General features: G+C 45.7%; 1 protein-coding gene across 1 annotated transcript in view; it reads left to right on the top strand.

Annotated features, from left to right (window-relative positions):
- Nucleotides 1–20,783, top strand: part of LOC145358107 (hemicentin-1-like) — a 359,590-nt gene that overhangs the window by 226,352 nt on the left and 112,455 nt on the right. The window contains exons 44-51 of the mRNA XM_080211781.1: nucleotides 2,912–3,025; nucleotides 5,921–6,007; nucleotides 7,766–7,957; nucleotides 11,499–11,672; nucleotides 13,941–14,054; nucleotides 14,761–14,906; nucleotides 17,299–17,449; nucleotides 19,937–20,152. Coding sequence (XP_080067907.1) covers nucleotides 2,912–3,025; nucleotides 5,921–6,007; nucleotides 7,766–7,957; nucleotides 11,499–11,672; nucleotides 13,941–14,054; nucleotides 14,761–14,906; nucleotides 17,299–17,449; nucleotides 19,937–20,152 — 1,194 coding nt within the window. The remainder of the gene's footprint in view (nucleotides 1–2,911; nucleotides 3,026–5,920; nucleotides 6,008–7,765; nucleotides 7,958–11,498; nucleotides 11,673–13,940; nucleotides 14,055–14,760; nucleotides 14,907–17,298; nucleotides 17,450–19,936; nucleotides 20,153–20,783) is intronic.

Here is a 20,783-nt window from a genome sequence, read left to right as displayed (position 1 = left end):
GGCCTTGGGTGGGATCTTACCAGCCTTGGGGAGGGTGAAGCGGTAAAATTCCGACAGAATTCTTAACATGGTGACTTCCTGAAATTGTGGGCAGATTTTTATCGTCCTCCTTGTGGCAGGGGTGGGGCTGGAAAATGCAGCCCTGTGTGTTCAGAATGAGTCCTGACTGGGGAGAGCTTAACACAATGATGGACAACGTAGGCTAGTGAGTGGGCAGCGTGAGTGGCCCCCCTTTTATCTAAATGGGCTGTAAGATTCAAATCGGCCTTGTTCACTCACAGTGACTCCATGAATAAGATTAAATATAGTCAATACGTGTTGAATATTTTGTAATGAGTTATAGAAAATGTTTTATCATTTATTTATTAATAGAACTGTCACCAATTTCAAGTGATTAGATCAAAAGAAACATTGACACTTTGGACACAGAGAGAGTGCGCGCTGTCACATTCAATGTTGTGAGCAATTGGCACGCACCTCATTTCGCTCGCCCTTGCTTTACATGTGAAATGCTTCCAGTAGGAAAAAAAATGACGTGAATGGAATTCATTGAATCCCTACGGAGCAGCAGGAGGCCATTCGGCCCATCAAGCCTGCACCGACGACAATCCCACCCAGCCCCTATCCCCGTAACCCCATGTATTCACCCTGCTAATCTCCCTGAACTATACATCTTACCCACTAAGGGGCAATTTAGCACTGCCAATGCACCTAACCCGCACACCTTTGGAGTGTGGGAGGAAAGTGGAACAACCGGGCAGGCACCCTACTGGAGAGCTGGGATTCAGGAGCCAGTGTCCCTGCGGGGTGGAGACGAGACAAATATTAGGGTGAAATCGGGGACCAAGCTGCTCCTATACATTTCCCAACAGCTCAACTTACAGAAGCTACAGGCAGGTTAGCCTTGTGTCACCTGTTAGTGTATGGGCAGAAGAGGTCTGACCCCTTCACACATTCCTCCAACCAGTCCAGTTAAGGCGTTGCTGTGATAACACTTTGCAACGCATTTGTCCCTCACACCTTCCGTTAACCTTCGCTACTCCTTTATGTCTGTCCACAGGGTCACAGGTAAACACACAGAACACACCCTATAGTCACCACATGTGAAGGTGGAGGTACTTGAGAGCGAGGGGTGCAAGAGGAGATTTACCAGGATGCTTCCAGGGATGAGGGCTTTTAGCTACAAGGATCACTTGGTAAAGCTGAAGCTTACGGTACATGGAGCTGAGGGGGACTTTAATAAAAGTGCGGAAGGTTAAGACAGGTGAGGTGGTCAAGGAGAAGCTGATGGCGGGGTGGGGGAGGGGAGTGTGGGGAGGGGGGCACAGTGGGTGGCGCAGATTGAAGGTTCCGGGCCAGTGATACAAGGAGGCTGTGAGGAAGAATGTTTTTACCCCGTGAGTTCTAATCACCTGGAACTGGCTGCCTTGGTGGAACTGGAGATGATGAATGATTGGGTGGGCATTGGGGAGAAGTAATTTTGTAGAAGTATGGGGATAGAGTGGGGGAAACTGGATTGATTGCATTTTGCCATACAGAGAGTCGGCAAAGCCTCAATGGGCTGAATGGCCACCTTGTGTTCCATAATGACTCTGTGGGGCGATTGTTCCTGCCCTGCAGTTTCCCCCCACAGTCCCAGAGATGTGCGGGTTAGGTAGGTTGACCGTGATAAATTGTCCTTAGCCTCCCAAGATGTGCAGACTAGGGGGATTAATGGGGTAAATGCATGAGGTTGCGGGGTTAGGATGGGAGGGGTAGGCCTGGATAAGATGCCCTTTTGGAGAGTCGGTGCAGACCTGATGGATCGAGTGGCCTCCTTCTGCACCACTGGGATCTCTGCGGAAAGGTCCGTTGATCTTGGGTGGGATTTTCCGGTTTCGAGGTGAGGGTGGCTGGAAAATCCTGCCCTGTGACTCTGCATGTGTGCACACTCAAACACAGATGGATATGTAAGCGTAAGCACACAGATACATATGCAAACAGACACTCACACCAGGACAGAGTTCTTGCCAGTTAAGGAAATTGATAGGTTGGAGACCTCTTGCCACTTGCCGTTAATGATATGTTGAATCAGTTTGTTGCAGAGCTTGTCACTCACACCTGGTGGTACTGACCTTGCTATTAATCTGTCACTCACACCTTTGCTAAACCTTTCATTTGACACATATTTTTGACTGCTGTTCTTGGAGTGAGAAGTACATCATTCTTTTGATGATATTCACAATGACAAGAGGCCAGAGTTGGACAAGTAAAGGGTTTGGTACATGTTGATTTCAGCTGCAGAGTGTGTCCAGCATTGCCCTGCAATGAGCTGTGAACCAGTTTACACACCGGTGAATATGCTGTTTCTAACAGTCAGTTTTCTTCCCTCTTCTCCCAATCGGGTTGTTCATTGGCCATCTCCCAGAGCACCCTGACATCACTGGGGTCAGGCTCCATATATGAGTGCGACAGCCACCAGAACGCTCAGTCCCCGATGTCAGGGTGGCACAGTGGTTAGCACTGCTGCCTCAGGGTGCCAGGGAGCCAGGTTCGATTCCCGGCTTGGGTCCCTGTGTCTGTGTGGGTTTGCTCCAGTTTCCACCCACAGTCCCAGAGATGTGCAGGTTAGGTAGACTGACCGTGATAAATTGCACTTAGTGTCCCAAGATGTGCAGATTCGGGGGATTATTGGGGTAAATGCATGAGGTTACAGGATTGGGAGGGCTTGGCTGGGTAAATGCTCTTTCAGAGAATCATTGCAGATGCGATGGGCTGAATGGCCTCCTGCACCGTTGGGATTCTAGAATCCTACAGATTCTGTGAAACAGAGTTAACGTTTTGGATCTAGATGATCCTTCTACAGAATGTGCTTTTCTATGGAGTTTATTCAGTGCTTTAATTGGTTCCCATTCTCTGATTCACTCCCAAGGTGGACGCACCCTCAAACTGACCCGAATCCTCCTGGAAGACGCCGGCCATTATGCTTGTGTGGCGACCAACACTGTGGGAGAAACGGCGAAGGATTTCCACCTGGATGTGCTGAGTAAGGAGGTGTCTTTATATTCACTGTTTGAGAACAGAACTCCCACTCACCTGATGAAGGGGCAGCACTCTAAAAGCTAGTGGCTTGTGCTACCAGATAACCTGTTGGACTTTAACCTGGTGTTGTGAGACTTCTTACTCTGAGTAAGGAGGACAGAGCTCTTGAAGATTTTATTCAAAACTCCATCTCTATAGGCTGGAGGCCTCCTCAGTGTTGCCTGTGAGCCCTGACACCATTAATGTGTCTGTGAACGGAATTGTGCGGCACACATCCAGGTTGTATAAATAGACAACATGAATAGGATCATGTCCAACTGTCTTTATTTCATTCCTTTGATAATCTCCCCTCTATTCCTGAAGGTTCTGGAATATGCTCCATTGACCTAAGTCATTCCTAAAGTGGCTACTTTTTAATGGTATGAGATTAAACAGTAAGTCTGAGTTGGTTCTTCGGCCAAGAGTATCACAGTTGAGCCCAATTCCTTTATTCCATATCCGTGTTAGTCAACCTTGTAACAGGAATTTTCCCTCAGCAACACCCTCTCTTATTCTATCCTTTTCCTCACCCAAATGGGTCTCTCTGGCACGGTGCCTCACAGCGCCAGGGACCTGGGTTTGATTCCTGGCTTGGGCCACTGGTTGAGTGGAGCTTGCACGTTCTCTCCATGTCTGTCTGGGTTTTCTCTGGGCGCTCTGGTTTCTTCCCACTGATTAGGTGCGTTGGTCGTGTAAAATTCTCCCTCAGTGTAGCCGAACAGATGGGTTTTTGATAAGAGAGGGGATTAAGGGTTATGGGGAGAGGGCGGGAAAGTGGAACTGAGCAGCGACAGATCAGCCATGATCTTATTGAATGGCGGGGCAGGCTCGAAGGGCTAGATGGCCTACTCCTGCTCCTATTTCTTATGTTCTTATGAACAGGCACCAGAGTGTGGCAAGTAAGGGATTTTCACAGTAATTTCATTGAAGTGTTAATATAAGCTTACTTGTGACTCTAATAAATAAACTTTAAAGATTTTTCCCTCTTCAAGAGGGTTTGACTCTCCACATCTCCATATCTATTTACCCCCCTTTCCTTTCCCTGCTGTTCTCAGACTTTTGAATGGACTTACTTGAAACTAAGTTGATCTTTCCCTACACCCTGGCTATGACTGTAACACTACATTCATCATGCTCTCCTTTCCTTCTCCCCTGTATACTCTATGACAAGTATGCTTTGTCTGTATAGTGTACAAGAAACAATACTTTTCACTGTATCCCAACACATGTGACAATAATAAATAAAACCATATTAACAGAGTTTGTAGTCCTAAAAAGAAGGGTCCAACTCTCTGGCATTCTCCAAAAGATTTTTTCCAACTCTTCCTTCCTCCCCAGGGTTTTGATCTTTCTTTCCTGAAAAGGCTCGTTCTCCTAACCTGAGTTTAACTCTGCCCTTTTCAAAAAGAGTTAATTGATTTTACCTCTCAGGGTGCCCTCCCTATCTATCTCTCTCTCGCTCCTCTGTCTCTATCTCTCTCTCTGACTCTCTCTTGCTCTCTGTCTCTCTCTCTCTTGCAACAAGTGTCAATTGTAAGAGCTAAGCAAAAGGATGAAAGGGTATCAAGCCCAGGCAGGAGCTAAGATATGGATAAGCCCTGATCATCCTGAATAGCAAAACAGGCTTGAGGGGCTGAATGGCCAACTCCTGGTCCTCTGTGTTATTAAAGTCAAACCAGGTGGAGTTAAAACCAGAGTTTTTCTTTACTGAGAGCGTCGATTGACTTTGTCCATTCTTGTGGCTCTCCTCTCCCCCACAGTGTGCCAGTAGTCCCTCAGCTACTGCCTTTGTAATTAAACAAAAATCAATAAATTAAACAAATTAATGTGCCTGGTGGGGCACTATAACTAAAACAAAATGTTAAAAGGAAATTTAACTAAACCAATTCTGGGTTTGATGATATATCTCATCCCACATGCTAACCATTGCATGCGGAAGACCTGAAGTGTGCTGAGGATACTGCGTGCTCCCTCTCCAGGGCTACCCGCCCACAAACAAATCTGTTATATGTCCCCGATTTATACATACTCAAAGCTAGTTACAAATATCCGTCACTGTGTTTCTTAACACTATAATTAACACACTGTTCACACGATGTTCTTAAAACTCAAGCTTCTGTTATTCTTCAGCCACCTCTTCAGCTGGGACAGGTTTTTTCAATGGTTTTTTAAACTGCCCATCCCTAGTTGTCCTTGTTCAGGGGGCAGTTGAGAGTCTTGCTGTGGCTCTGGAGTCATATACAGGCCAGAGCAGGTAAAGACGGCAGATTTCCTTCCCTAAAGGACATTAGTGAACCAGATGGGTTTCATGGCCATCAGTAGATTCTTAATTCCAGATATCTTATCACTGAATTCAAATTCTACCGTTGGCCGTGGCGTGATTCGAACGCACATCCCCACAACATTAACTGAGTTTCAGGACTAATAGTCTAATGATAATATCACTTGGCCATCGTCTCCCCATAGATAATGTTGTTTCTTTGACGCAGAGAGCTTGGTTACCATAGCGACCGTGTTGGTACACCAACGAAAGATCTAATTAGGTGAACAAAAGTGAGGTGATTCATGTACTTGATGTTGAGAATGTTTCAAACCCCTCAGGAGTCGGAATGGGCTTGTGGATGACTGCACAGAACAGCATAGCACAGATGAAGGACATTCAGCCCATTGAGTCCGCACTAGCTCTTTGGAAGAGATTCAGATGAATGACCATGGGTTTTGGAGGCGAGGGGCTAGGAAGAGGAGTTTGGTTGGAGTGTCTAAGGGAGCATGGCTGATAGCTATGTTGTCAAGTGAGGAGGATCAGTGTGGAGATATCCCATCATGACTCACTAACGTTGCTGTCCTCTGTGATGTACAGGTCCTCCCAGCTTTCTGAATGAAAAGCAGGCGGAAAAGGTGCAGATTAAGCAAGAACAGAACATCAGTCTGACTTGTTTGACCACAGGTGAGTGAATCCTAATGACTTCATTCCATTAGTCTCAAGGTTTTATACACCACTGCGCATGATTTTATGTTTTTCCAGCTATTATCCATGTCTAAATCTTGGAAGCTGTTCTGGAATGTGGTTCCTTGTGATAATGGGATTATACTCACCCAGCCATTCTATTAGTGCTGAGTGCTGTCCCAGGGGCTGGACTAACCCTAACCCTGTCCTTGTGTCACAGATACACTGGACAGAAGTGGGGGGATTAATTATTGGCTTCTCCCACAACCTCCCAACAGACTCTCACTCATGCGCGCGTGCGCGCGCGCGCACACACACACACACACACACACACACACACACACACACACACACACACACACACACACACAGTCCCCCACATTCAAATACCTCCCCACATGCACACAAACCTCACACACTCACCCCCACACACACACACGTTCCCCCCACATACACACACACATGTTCCCCCCCCACACACACACACACTCCTACACTAACCCACATTCACACACACCCACACCCCACACACACTAAATATTATTACATGTAATATGCTTTCATTCTCAGTGCAAGTAGCTTTATGGAAATTTCTGAATCAGCTTGTATCGCAGGATTGATTTGTATTCACAGATATTCGCACACAATATAACAGCACAGTGCTATTCAGAGTAAGGCCCCCTGACCCTATCAAACTCAACCAGACTCTCAGTCAGTTGGTCTAATTAACACATTTACAGCGCACTATTTTATGATGATTGATGGACACAACATGGATATTTTATGATGATTGATGGACACAACATGCACCAAATAGCAGGTTTGTTGAAGGAATTGTAGTGCTGAATAGCTCCTATGTTCCTTACATTGCATTATCTGATATAACAACATGGAGTACAGGTGTCACATTGTTATCTAAAAAAACCCTGTTCTATATTGTTGACACTGTTTCCAGTAACATACACTGAGTGAATTATTCTCTATAGTGTCTCTGTAATATACACAGAGTGAATTATTCTCTATATCTGTGCGAGAGTGCATTATTATGGGCAGCATGGTAGCACAGTTGTTAGCATTGCTGCCTCACAGCACCAGGGACTCGGGTTCAATTCTGGCCTCGGGTCACTGTCTGTGTGAAGTGTGCATGTTCTCCCCATGTCTGCGTGGGTTTCCTCCGGGTGCTCCGGTTTCCTCCCACAGTACAAAGATGTGTGGGTTAGGTTGATTGGCCAGGATAAATTGACCCCATTGTCAGAGAGGATTGGCGGGGTTCATGTGTACGGTTGCAGGAGTGGGGCCTGGGTGGGATTGTCATCAGTACATACACAATGGGCCAAATAGCCTCCTTCTGTACTGTAGGGATTCTATGATTCTCCATTGTGTCTCTGTAATATATACAAGTGAATTATTCTCCATAATGTATCTGTGTGTAAGTGCATTATTTTCTATAGTGTTTACAAAGTGTGTGGTTTGCTGCACTATAAACTAGATGTCTATCTCTGTTCAATTCTCTGATAAGTACCAGGAGCTACAATTCCAATTATACTCTGTCATTGTGATGAACTCCAGCCTATGTATTATTCTGTTCGGACAGTGTGGTTTTCCTCAGTATGTTTTTAATGAACTCCATGATGTAGGACTTCCTCTGCAAACACATTCTAGTTCACAGTTTAATGTGTCTAATGAAAAAAAGGCAGCTTCCTCCAATGGATATAATGCCGTCATAATAAATCGGTGCCCGTTTATCTCTCATTTCAGGCAATCCAAAACCACACATCACTTGGTTAAGAGACGGCCAGGAACTGAATGACAGCACACATTACCGAGTTTCATCAGATGGATCCGTTCTGGAAATTTTCCAGGCCGCTTTGTCCCACACAGGGCAGTATACCTGTGTGGCTACAAACTCCATAGGTGACAAATCCATAAACTACCATCTCAGCGTTCTAGGTAAGTGAGGCCGAGATGGGAAATGAGTATCTCTGGCTAAGTACTGGGGATGAGAGCATGGTGGCACAGTGAATTACAATGCGGTGGGATAGCAGAATATGAACCCTCTCCCTCCCCACCCACTCTTTGTGATTCCGACTCCAACCACATCACAATGGGCAACTTGTTTTTCAGTTATTCTTACATCCCATTCATTCTTGATTTCAAGAGGAGATTAGACACAGCTCTTAGGCTAACGGGATCAAGGGATATGAGAGGAAGGGGGGAATCAGGATATTAAATTTGATGATCAAGTCATGATCAAAATGAATGGTGGAGCAGGCTTGAGGGGCTGAATGGCCTATTCCTGCTTCTACTTTCTATGTTTCTATTCCATTGGCAAGACCAACATTTATCACCCTTGACTAGGTGACCCAATTACAAGTATAACTGAGTAGGTGGCGAGGCTATTTCAGAGGGCATTTAAGAGAAAACCACATTGTTATTGGTCTGGATAAGACAATGTTCTTGAAAGTTTATTTATCAGTGTCACAAGTAGATGTGCAGGTTAGGTTGATTGGCCATGCTAAATTGACCATAGTGTCAGGGGATTAACAGGGTAAATGTGTGGGGTTTTGGGAATAGGGCTGGGTAGGATTGTGATTGGTACAGACTCGATGGCCTGAATGGCCTCCTTCTGCACTGTAGGATTCTATGATTCTAGCCTCACATTAACACTGCAACAAAGTTATTGTGAAAATCCCCTAGGAGTGGGCATGTAGGCTAGGCAGGGTAAAGACAGTGGATTCCCTCCATTGAAGGGTATGAGTGAGCCAGATGTGTTTTTACATTAATCATTAATGAGGAGACCCATTTTTTATTCCATATTATTTTGTGGAATTTAAATTCCCCTAGCTGCTGGGGCAGAATTGGAACCCATCTCTCCACTGCTTCTGTCCAGGCCTGTGGATTACTCACCCAGTGATATGACCACCATGCTCTCTATCTCTACCAAGCTGTGATTGGGCCTATCTCTCTGAGTGGGAGTGGGAGAGTGTCAGGGTGTCAGAGGGCAAGGTACCTTGGTAACCCCACACAGGGCAGGTTCATACAGTTGTTGCCAGCAATCCAGCTGTGGTGATTGTTCCTTTAAAGGCAACACAATAGCTATGGGTCACCTGGCTTGAGGGACCATTTGGATTTGAGAGTGGGTAATGACCCCGGGGGGTGGGGGGTGGGTGGAGTCCTACCTCAGGCAGAAGACATCTAGAAGACATGTTGGGACAGGGGCAGCTGGGTGGTTTGCTCCAGGGCAAACTGGGAGGAAGGGAGGTAGGGGAAAATGTGGGGTTGCTGGCCTCTGTACTGCTTTTCCTAGTTAATCAAAACCCTTTGTGTTTCTGAGTCTGTGAATGTTCATCATTACACCTTTGTGATGAATGAATGGTGAGAGGAAGAGCAGTATAAAGAGACAGAAAGGTTTTCCAACATCTATTGATGAAAAATTAATATGTTATTCTATGCAGAGCTATAGATTGAACAGATCATTCTGAAGCTTGCGTCTTTCAGAAACACAGAATCCCTACAGTGCAGAAGGAGGCTATTCAGCCCATTGAGTCTGCACCAATAACAATCCCACCCATAATCCTGTGCATTTACCCTAGCTAATCCCCCTGACACTAAGGGGCAATTTAGCATGGCTAAGTCATCTAACCTGCACATCTTTGGATTATGGGAGGAAACCGGAGCACCGGAAAGAAACCCACGCAGACATGGTGCAAATTGACCCAAGCTGGGAAGTGAACCTGTGTCCCTGGCACTGTGAGGCAGCAGTACTAACCACTGTGCCATCGTGCCGCCCTTACAAAGTGATTAGAAGTAGTCTGGGTTTTGATTTCCTTCTGACCCCATAGGACGCACCATGTTCCTTGCCCAGATAAGGTCAGGAATTCACCATCTAGGGAAAGTTTTTAAAGTTTGTTTTATTAATGTCACAAGTACATGAACACTGCAATGAAGTTACTGTGAAAATCCCTGAGTTGCCGCGTTCCGGCACCTATTTGGGTACACAGAAGGAGAATTAAGCATGGCCAATGCACTTAACCAACACATCTTTCGGACTGTGAGAGAAAACCGGAGCACCCGGAGGAAACCCACGCTGACACAGGGTGAACGCACAGACAGTGACCCAAGTTGGGAATTGAACCTGGGTCCCTGGTGCTGTGAGGAAGCAGTGCTAACTACTGTGTCACCGTGTCACTCAGTGTTAGGCATTGGGACACTTCCCATCACCCCATGCCATCTTCAGGCAGCTCATCCTATTTGGAATTTTTAACGCTCAAAGGAGTTATTGAAGGAGTTTCTGGTGAAGGGAAGTGGAATGTTTCAGCCCAGATTCCGTGTCAAGAATTCTCAGACCATAGACTTCACCTGAGAAGACCTCCCTGCCATCATTACCCAGGCAGAGCCAAGCACCAGCATAGACAGTAGGCGTTCCACCTCTCTCTCTCTCACAGCTGATATGGTGCTGAATTGTGGTGTGGCTGCTGTCCATTGGGAACTGGATTCAGAAAGCATAGATGATCACATAACAATGCTTACTGCTGATTGCCAAAGCTAAATGCTAAAGACAGTACTCCTTGAATGAAAGCAGTCTGATAAAATCTTCCAATTATCATTTAGGGGTGGCACAGTGGTTAGCACTGCTGCCTCACAGTGCCAAGGACCCAGGTTCAGTTCCTGTCTTGGGTCACTGTCTGTGTGAAGTTTGCACATTCTCCCCGTGTCTGCGTGGGTTCTCTCTGCATGCTCCGGATTCCTACCATGGTCCAAAGATGTGCATGTTAAGTGGATTAGCCAGGGTTAATGCAGGGAGTTATGGTGATGGGGCGGGGGCTGGGCCTGGGTTGGATGTTCTGTCAAAGAGTTGGTGTGGACCCAATGGGCCGAATGGCCTCCTTCTGCCCTGTAGGGATTCTATGATTTCTTCACATTCATTTCTGCATCGACAAGTGACTGCCAACCAACTGAGGCGATGGCTAGATTCCCAATGCCGTTCCTGGTCCTCTCCATGTTCTTGTTCCCAGTTCTCACCAGTGGTTTTTGTCCCTCCAACACTCCTGTTCCTTCCCCATTCCTGTTCCTCACACTACTCCTGTTCTTTCTGCTGTTTCCTCCTCTAGTTCCCCTATGTCCATTGCTGCCATCCCAGTTTTTGCTCCTGTCCTCATTCCTTCTCTTATCAGCAATATCGGAAGTAAATCTCCAGGTTCTCAAATCTCTCAGTGCATGAGGAGAAGGGAGCATGGGGAGGGTTTAGTGGAGACAAGAAGTTGGAAATGACATGAACTGGCCATCATTAATGAATGGGCTATCACTGGAGAACAAATGGTGACAATTACCTGGCGAGTTATCGAGTCATTCTGGTACAGAAGGAGGCCATTTGACCCCTGGTTAGATTGCTGTGTCAATTTTTGGTTCAAAAATTCTTTCCTTTCACAGACTAGATGACAGAATAGGGCCTGTGGAAGGGCTGATTCATTCTTTCCTTCTGTTTTCCCAGTTACGCCCAGAATACCCAGTGTCGGTGAGGATGGTGCCCCGGAGGATGTCATTGTCATTGTGAATAATCCCACCTCACTAGTATGCGAGGCTGTAGCTTATCCGAGCCCAACCATCACTTGGCTGAAGGATGGGATCCCCTTCGAGACCTCCAGGAACATCCAGTTGTTGCCAGGTATTTCTCAGTGTTTGATTTGATTTATTATTGTCACATGTATTAACATACAATGAAAAGTATTGTTTCTTGTGCGCTATACAGATAAAGCATACCATCCTTAGTTGCCCTCTCGAAGGTTGGGGTGAGTTGCCTTCTTGCAGCACATAAGGTGTAGGTACACCCACAGTGCTGTTAGGAAGGGAGTTCCAGGATTTTAACCCAGTGAAGGAATGACGATATATTTCCAAATCATAATGTTGTGTGACTTGGAGGGGAACATCCAGGTGGTGGTGTTCCCAGGTATCTGCTGCCCTTGTCCTTCAAAATGGCTGTGGTTATGGGTTTGGAAGTGGCTGCTTAAGGCAATTTGGTGAGTCCTTGCAGTGTGTCTTGTAGATGGTACACACAGCTGCTACTGTTCCCCAGTGGTGGAGGGGTTGGATACTTGTGGCAGGGGGTAGCAGTCTGGTGGGTTGCTTTGCCTGGGTGGTGTGGAACTTCTTAAGTGTTGTGGAGCTGCACTCACCCAGGCAAATGGAGCATTTTTTCCATCAGACTCTTGACCTGTGCCTTGCAGGTGGTGGATAAGCTTTTGGGAGGGTTGGGAGGGTCACGAGGTGAACTACTTGTCGCAGGATTCTGAAGATTTGATCTGCTCTGATAGCCATGGTATTTATATGGCTAGTCTGGTTCAGTTTCTGGTCAATGGTAACCCCCAGGATGTTGATTGTGGAGTAATCAGTGATGGTAACGTCATTGAATGCCAAGGGGCGATTGTTAGATTCTTTCTTATTGGAGATGGTCATTGCCTGGCACTTGTGTAGCATGAATGTTACTTGCCACTTATCAGTCCAAGCCTGGATGTTGTCCAAGTCTTGCTGCATTTGAACATGGACTGCTTCAGAATCTGAGGAGTCGTGAATGATGCTGAATGTTGTGCAGTCTTCTGTGAACCTCCCCACTTCTGATTTTATGATGGAGAGATGGTCGTTAATGAAGCAGCTGAAGATTGTTGGGCCGAGGACACTCCCCTGAGGGACTCCTGCAGGGATGCCCTGGAGCTGAGATGATTGACCACCAACCAGCACAGCCATCTTCCTTTGTACCAGGTATGACTCCAACCAACTATGAGTTTTCCCCCGATTCCCAGTGGCACCAGTTTCGGTAGGGCTCCTTGATGCCACACTCAGTTGATGTCAAGGGCTGTCACTATCTGTCACCTCAGGCATTCAGCTTTTTGTCCATGTTTGAACCAAGGCTGTAATGAGGTCAGGAGCTGAGTGACTCTGGCAGAAACCAAACTGAGCATCAGAGTGCAGGTTATTACTGAGAGTATTGTATTAAATAAGATTAACAAGACTTAGTATTAGTTTGCTTTTAAAAGTTAAAGTTTATTGATTAGTCTCACAAGTAGGTTTTTATTAACACTGCAGTGAAGTTACTGTGAAAATCTCCTAGTTGCCACACTGCAGCACCTGTTTGAGTACACTGAGGGAGAATTTAGCACGGCCAATGCACCTAACCAACATGTCTTTTGGACTGTGGGAGGAAACCGGAGCACTGGAGGAAACCCATGCAGACATGGGGAGAATGTGCAGACTCCACACAGACAGTGACTCAAGCCGGGAATTGAACCCGGGTCCCTGGCACTGTGAGGCAGCAGTGCTAACCACTGTGTCACCATGCCATCCCAGATGTGCTGTGGATAAAATAACATCATGGCTGTTGATATTTGGATGGTTATTGTTATGTCATTAATCATAAAGAAATATAGAAATCAGATCTACACAGCATCTTTCACAACCCCGGAGTGAATCAAAACACTTTATAGTTGATAAATGAAACACTGTTACAAACTTAAGAATTTTACATTTAGTCATTCGGTACAGAACGTGAATATTATTGAAAAGGAGGACCAGTTCCTGAAGGCTTTCGCCTTGCCTCAGGACAAACATAAGAATACCAAATTCCAAACAACCAGAATAATTTATACTGTGGGGGAAAAGGGTGCCAATTGGTTCACCAGTCGTGTCTGATTAGCCAAGATGTTGCCAACGGGAATGGCATTGGGGAGATTAGGCTATGTGCTGACTATTCATAATCAACTTGCCAGCCAATCAGTGCCCTTTACTCCTGTGGTGTAAGTGGTTGTGATTGTTTGAAATTTGGCATTCTTGTGTTTGTCCTGATGAGTGCGAGGTGAAAAGCTTCAACAGGATGTCTCTTTTCTCAGCAAGATTTTACATCCGTATCTTGTTTGGTAACACTGTTCCCTTCTGTTTCCAGGAGGACGGGGGCTCCAGATTCTGAATGTACAGGAGGAGGACGCTGGCCGTTATAGCTGTGTTGTGACTAACATTGCCGGAGAAGCTGTGAAGGATTACGAGCTCAAAGTCTTCAGTAAGTGCTGTCTCGGTGATTGCGTACTCTTTGATGCTCAAATACTGGAAACGTCCAGAAAACGAATCAGGGTCAAGAAGCGAATGAGCAGGTAGAGTAGGGTGTGGAAACAGAAAATGATGATTAGGGATGGGCAACAAATGCTAGCTAGCCAGTGACGCTCGTGCCCCGCGAATGAATAAACAATACTTAACAATATAATTGGGAGACCACTAACATTGGCTGGAATTCTCTGGTCTCACACGTCCTGCTATCGCTGCCAGTGAGAATTTGGTGCTCAGCCAAATGTCCATCTATTGCGGCGGGACTGGAAATATCCAACTGAGGGTGAAGTCAGGGAATCCTGGCCATTGTATTTTTGATGTGGAGATGCCGGCGTTGGACTGGGGTAAGCACGGTAAGAAGTCTCACAACTTCACTGTTTGTGAACACAAGTCCTCACTCACCTGATGAAGGAGCTTGAGACTCAGAAAGCTAGTGCTGCCTAATAAACCTGTTGGACTTTAATCTGGTGTTGTGAGACTTCTTATCATTATATTCCTGAAAGTCAGTTGTCAAACTTGAATGTCCCTCTGGACCCTTTTGTATCTCTCCCTCAATCATAACCTCAATTGGTGCAACTTACCAGGTCAGGGAAGCAAAAAAACAAAACCTTCTTTTGGTTCGATGCGTCTTGTCAATAAAAGTTTCCAATTTCTCCCACCAGTTCCTCCACTGATAGTAAAGGATGATCAGATGACAGGAAGCATCCGTGCTACCCAGGTGAAGACCAAGGTGAACACCACATTAACGCTGAGGTGTGAAACATGGGCGATCCCAGCCCCTGCTCTTCGCTGGTATAAGGATGGCCAGGTAACAGCAATGAATGGCCAGAACTGGACAACTGGCATCAATCTTATCCACGCTTTACGACAATTGTACAGGGTGTTGGTGAGGCCACACCAGGAGTGAAGAGTGAGAGGGGATCTGATAGAAACTTATAAAATTCTAACAGGGTTAGACACAGTAGATTCAGAGGGAATGTTTCCGATGGTGGGGGAGTCCAGAACTAGAGGTCATTGTTTGAGGAAAAGGGGTAAACCTTATAGGACTGAGGTGAGGAGAAATTTCTTCACTCAGACGATGGTGAATGTGTGGAATTCACTACCGCAGAAAGTAGTTGAGGCCAAAACATTGATTTCCAGAAGAAATTAGATATAGCTCTTGGGGTTATAGAGATCAAAGGGATATGGGAGGATGGGGGGTATTGTGCCACATGTGGAGCTATCTTTGCTCCCAGTGAGCATATCTATGAAGGAGGACACAGCAGCTAGAATTAATCCATTCTCCAGACCTGCCTACGGCCAGGGTCCAATTGGGTAACTGTAAAGAATGTACAAAATGTGTATGTCTGTGTTTGGGGGTTGGGGATGATGGGTAAGAGACTTCACTGGAAATAATTGTCACATTTTGTAGATGCTTCCTATGTCTGTGGAATATACAATAAAACATAAAGGACAACCATTTTGGCACAAAGGTGGGCATTCAGCCCATCAAATCCATCGCAACTCTCTATGGAACTACCCAATCAGTCTCTGCTCTCTCCTTGTAGCCTTCAAATTTTTTTCCCTCAACTGCCCCATCCCAATTTCCTTTAGAAATCAGTCCTTGTTTCTGCTTCCACCCTCTGACCACAACCGTGAAGAGGTTCCTTCTCACATCCCCATCCCCTCCACCTCCACCTCCAACCCCTCCCACCTCCTCATTATAAATAATAATAATTTATTCAGCTCCATGCTAGTTTCTAGCGCAGAGCTGACAGCGCTGGAAAACTGGGGCCTAGAGATTTGTGGATGCCGTGGCACCCAGCGGGGAGCCCACAAAATGGCCGCTGTTTGTGTCTCCCAGCTGGGAGAATCATCCCCAATATCCCAACCCCACTGTGTCATTTTGACAGAGCAATTCTGGTGAAAACTCACGGAGCCGAAACACTAACCGTCCAGTTATACCGCCGGGCCTGTTTGAGTGTTTCCAGCACTTTCTGTTTTTACCCTTAGTCCTCAGACTTAATCATCATTCCTCCTAATTCAGTATCTGCAATACCATCCATTCTTCTCTAATACCAGATCATTCCACGTGTCCGACCATCTCTCGCCAAAAGTATGATAGGTGGAAAATCGCTGCTTGTTGTTGGTCCCACACTCCATCCAACCCCGGGATTGGGGAGATGTTACTAGAGTTGTTCATAGAATTCTAGTCCATTAAAATCCCTACAGAAGGATGCCATTTCACCCATCGATTTGCACCAACTCTCCAACAGAGCGTCCCACCCAGGCTCATCCCCTGCCCTATACCCTTAACCCCACATATTTATCCCAAAATTCCCCCTAACTACACATCTTTGGACATCAAGGGGCAATGTAGCATGGCCAATATCACTAACCTGCACATCTTTGAACTGTGGGAGGAAACAGGAGCACCTGGAGGAAATCCACACAGGCATGGGGAGAACATGCAGACTCCAAACTGATAGTCGGCCAAGGGCGGGAATTGAACCCAGGTCCCTGGTGCTGTCAGGCAGCAGTGCTAACTACTGTCTCCCCATCTCCTATTCAGCAAATCCCAGACATATGTGTATGTAAGCACCAAGCTTGTGGAGCTGGATAGAAGATAAATCCATGATCTCTGTACACCATGAGGTAGCTCGCAGCGCTCGGTGAGAACGGGGGTCCGAGGAGGTCCACCAGAATGATCCCAGGAATGAAATGCTTGATGTATGAGGGATGTTTGAGGACTCGGGGTCTGTAATTGATGCAGCTTAGAAGGTTGAAGGAGAATCTTATTGAAGCTTACAGAATACTGAAAGGCCTGGATAGACTGAACATGGGGAAGATGTTTCCATAAGTAGGACAGACTAGGATCCGAGGGCACAGCCTCAGAGTAAAGGGACAACCTTTAGAACTGAGCTGAGGAGGCACTTCATCAGCCAGAAGGCAGTGAATCTATGGAATTCATTGCCCCAGAAGGAGGCCAGGTCACTGAGTGTATTTAAGACAGAGATAGATTAGTTTTTGATTGGTAAGGGAATCAAAGGTTATGGGAAAAGGTGGGAGAATGGGGTTGAGAAACAATCAGCCATGATTGAATGGCAGAGTAGGCTCGATGGGCCGAATGGCCTAGTTATTGCATGGTCTCAAATGCTGTTATGACCTTATTCCAGTCCACTGTGCTGGCATTAAATCACATCCCTTTCCTGTCTCTGCAGCTGTTGACAGGAACCGAACATCTCCAGATCCACGATGAGGGGCATGTTCTCCAAATCAAACACACCAGGGTGTCTGACACAGGGCGTTACACTTGTGTGGCCACAAACATTGCAGGGGAAGATGAGAAGGATTTTCATGTGAACATTCAAGGTCAGTAATTTGAGGTAGCAGCTCGTGTGAATACTGTTTACAATCCCGCCAAGTCTCTGTGTACTCTGCCTCTGCTGTCCAGTTCCAGGTTTGCTTGTATCCCCCATTCACTGTTCCTGTTTTCTGATCTATGTACAATTCCATATGGTTTGGATTGCCCTACAAGTGAGCATTTCATCAAAGGGATTCCAGACATACCGTAAGCTCTGAGATCATTCCTCCATGTTATCTGAAGCCCAGGTTTGGACCCTGCTGCTTGTAGTGTGTCTGCATCTCCAATCATCCAAAGAATGTGTTCCCAATCTCAACCACGTTACTCTTGGGGAAAGCGTAGAACAGAGGGCAACTGAAACCTACAGGAAGCTTAATGAACTGGCATGGTCCAATGGCTAGTATTTTATGACCTCGCTCGGGCGAAGCTCATAAAATCTTGCCTGAGGCCAACAGAGAACTCCGCTCTGTGAGCCGAGCCTGTCTTAATTCCAGGGCGGGCATGGTGGTAAAATTCTGGCCAATCTGTCAGTTCCTTTCCGATTGATCTCAATCTCACCTCCGGTATCTTCTTGCCATTTCCCTCAATCTATTCTCTTTCCAGTGACCTCTCTAGTTGGCCTTTTAATCGATTGAACTCTTTGAGTCGTGCTTTCCCTAGTCATTTATCCCATAAACCAATAGAATGGTAGGATTATAGAATGGTTACAGCACAGAAGGAGGCCATTTGGCCCATTGTGTCAGTGCTGGCTCCCTGTAAAAGTAACTCATGTAGTTCCTTTTCTCCATCACAGCTCCACACATTGTTCCTCCTCAGATAGTTAACTTTTGGACCATGATCTGATTTTCCTTCCCAACAACTAAACTTTTCACCCACTTATCTTGAATAATTTGCATAGATCAGCCTTCACCAAACTCCTTTGTGAACTTGAAGGCTTTAACTGTCAACAGAAAGTCACCTTCTTCCTCTGAGGAATGCAGCCCAGCTTTCTTGCACTTTATATGGAAACTAGATTCCTGAATCTCGAATCACCACACCTGTTCATCACCGTACCCACCTCAAGGATACTGTGAGGGTCCCATTCATAAACCCCAAGATATTTTTGAAGTTGGATTAGACTCGAATTATTTGATATTTTTGGTATAAATGTGAGGATAGAATGTTTCACTCCAGACGCAGTTCTACTGTCAAAGTTACAAAGCTTTTATCAAAACAAATTTTATTTCACAACACGGTTTGACTTTGACAAATGAATTAACTTAACAGTTAACACTTGAACAATGCTTAAACATGACAAGATACAATTCTTAACTGCCAACCTATCTCTATGAGCTCCAATTCAAACAATATTCCTCTTACAGACTTAAAACCCCTCTTCCAAATCAGTTAACAAAACACAGGCTTCTGGGCTTGGAATTAGATTGCCAGTCCGAGAGTTCTCAGAGCACTAGAGAGAGAGAAAGACAGAGAGACATCTTTTGCTTCTTTCAGAACCAGACTATTTTAAAATACTTGTCTTTTCTGAAAGTTTAGCTCCACTTATTAATATGTGTCTCTGTCAACCAACCTAATCAAAACCCAACTCTGAAACGCAAGGGAGACCTAAGTAAACACAAATACATTAACTCTGTTTAAACAAACACAACCCTTGGTAAAAACAGTCATTATCCTACACTCTCAACATTTGAATTGCCTGTTCCCAGACAAATTGGCACCTTTTAAAACAGAACTGAATTTTAAACATACGCCTTATAGGAAACATGATAAAAATACATTTCTTAAAGGCATAAGATCGTCAGAATAGCGATCATGTTGCATAAGCATCTGTTGCACTTTCACTTCCTCAGTCAGCAGGCTGTGGATTCTAAGTCCAAGTCCAGAGACTTGATCACAAAAGCTAGGCTGACACTCAGTAATGGCAGTGCTGCGGGAGCGCTGCACTGTTGCAGATATGCTGTCTTTTGGGTGAGACCACATTTTTCCTCTTGGACACATTATTTCAGAGAGGAGCAAGGATGGTCCTTCAACCAGCATGCTCAGCACTCATTGAGTGAATAACGTCTTAATCTACTCATGATCTCACTGCCCGTTGTGGGAGCTTGCTGCGCATAAATTCTGACGGCGACCAATCTTCAAATGCTGGAAAATCTCAGCAGGTCGGACAGCATCTGTGCAGAGAGAGTAGAGCCAACATTTCGAGTCCGGATGACACTTCACCAGAACTCTGACAAAGGGTCATCCACACTTGAAATGTTGGTTCTATTCTCTCTCCACAGACCTGCTGAGATTTTCCAGCATTTTCCTGTTTTTGTTTCAGATTCCAGTATCTGCAGTATTTTGCATTTGTACTTCAAATATTACCTCAGTGGCTGTAAAGCATGTTGGGAAGTCTCAAGTGCAAGTGCAAGGTGCTATATAAATGAAAGTTTTTTCTTGATTAGATGAGCAGAGCTTGCGCAATTCTTTAATCGTAATTCTTTTTCCTACTGATGTAGTGCCGCCAATCTTCCAGAAGGTGTACGGCGTGAATGCTGCCTGGGAGGTGATATACCGGGAGGATGAAGCTGAGGAGATAGTAGAGTATCGGCAAGTGATTGTTAATAACACGGTTTCTCTTTACTGTGAGACTAACGCCATCCCACCTCCCAATCTCTCCTGGTACAAGGACGGTGAAGCTCTCTCCACCACAGACAACGTTCTGATTCTTCCAGGTAGGCCCCAGGTCTTCTTATCCATACTCACTTGCTTATTGTGCATTTTGATAGAACATCCTCATTTTACACAATGAAGAGACTGTGTCATTTTGCATTAGTGTTTGCCTCCATTTTACAGGTGAATGACATTGTGGCAACACAGAAAATGATCACTTTCCATCCTAAGTGTAACCATTACCCCAAAATATTCCAAAACACCTTCCATTCGACCATAAGTTGTAGGAGCAGGAGTAGGCCATTTGGCCCATCGAATCTGTTCCGGTTTTGACTTATCATGACTTATCTGACGTGATAATCCACAACTCCACTTTCCTGCCTAATCTCCGTAACCCTCGATTCCCTTACTGATTACAAATCTATATATCTCAGCCTTGAACATACTTAATGACCCAGCCCTCTGCGATAAAGAAATTCCTCCTCGTCTCTGTCTTAAGCAGGGCGACACGGTGGCACAGTGGTTAACGTTGCTGCCTCATGGGACTTGGGTTCAATTCCGGCGTCGGGTGACTGTCTGTGTGGAGTTTGCACATTCTCCTCACGTCTGCGTGGGTTTCCTCCGGGTGCTCCGGTTTCCTCCCACAGTGCAAAGATGTGCGGGTTGTATTGTCTTTGGCAAATTGGAGTGGAG

The sequence above is a fragment of the Carcharhinus amblyrhynchos genome, chromosome 25 (assembly GCF_965287045.1).
Source record: "Carcharhinus amblyrhynchos chromosome 25, sCarAmb.v2.hapA, whole genome shotgun sequence".
In the NCBI taxonomy this organism is placed as follows: Eukaryota; Metazoa; Chordata; class Chondrichthyes; order Carcharhiniformes; family Carcharhinidae; genus Carcharhinus; species Carcharhinus amblyrhynchos.
Note: the sequence above shows the minus strand (reverse complement) of the source record. Positions and strands in the feature narration are given on the sequence as shown.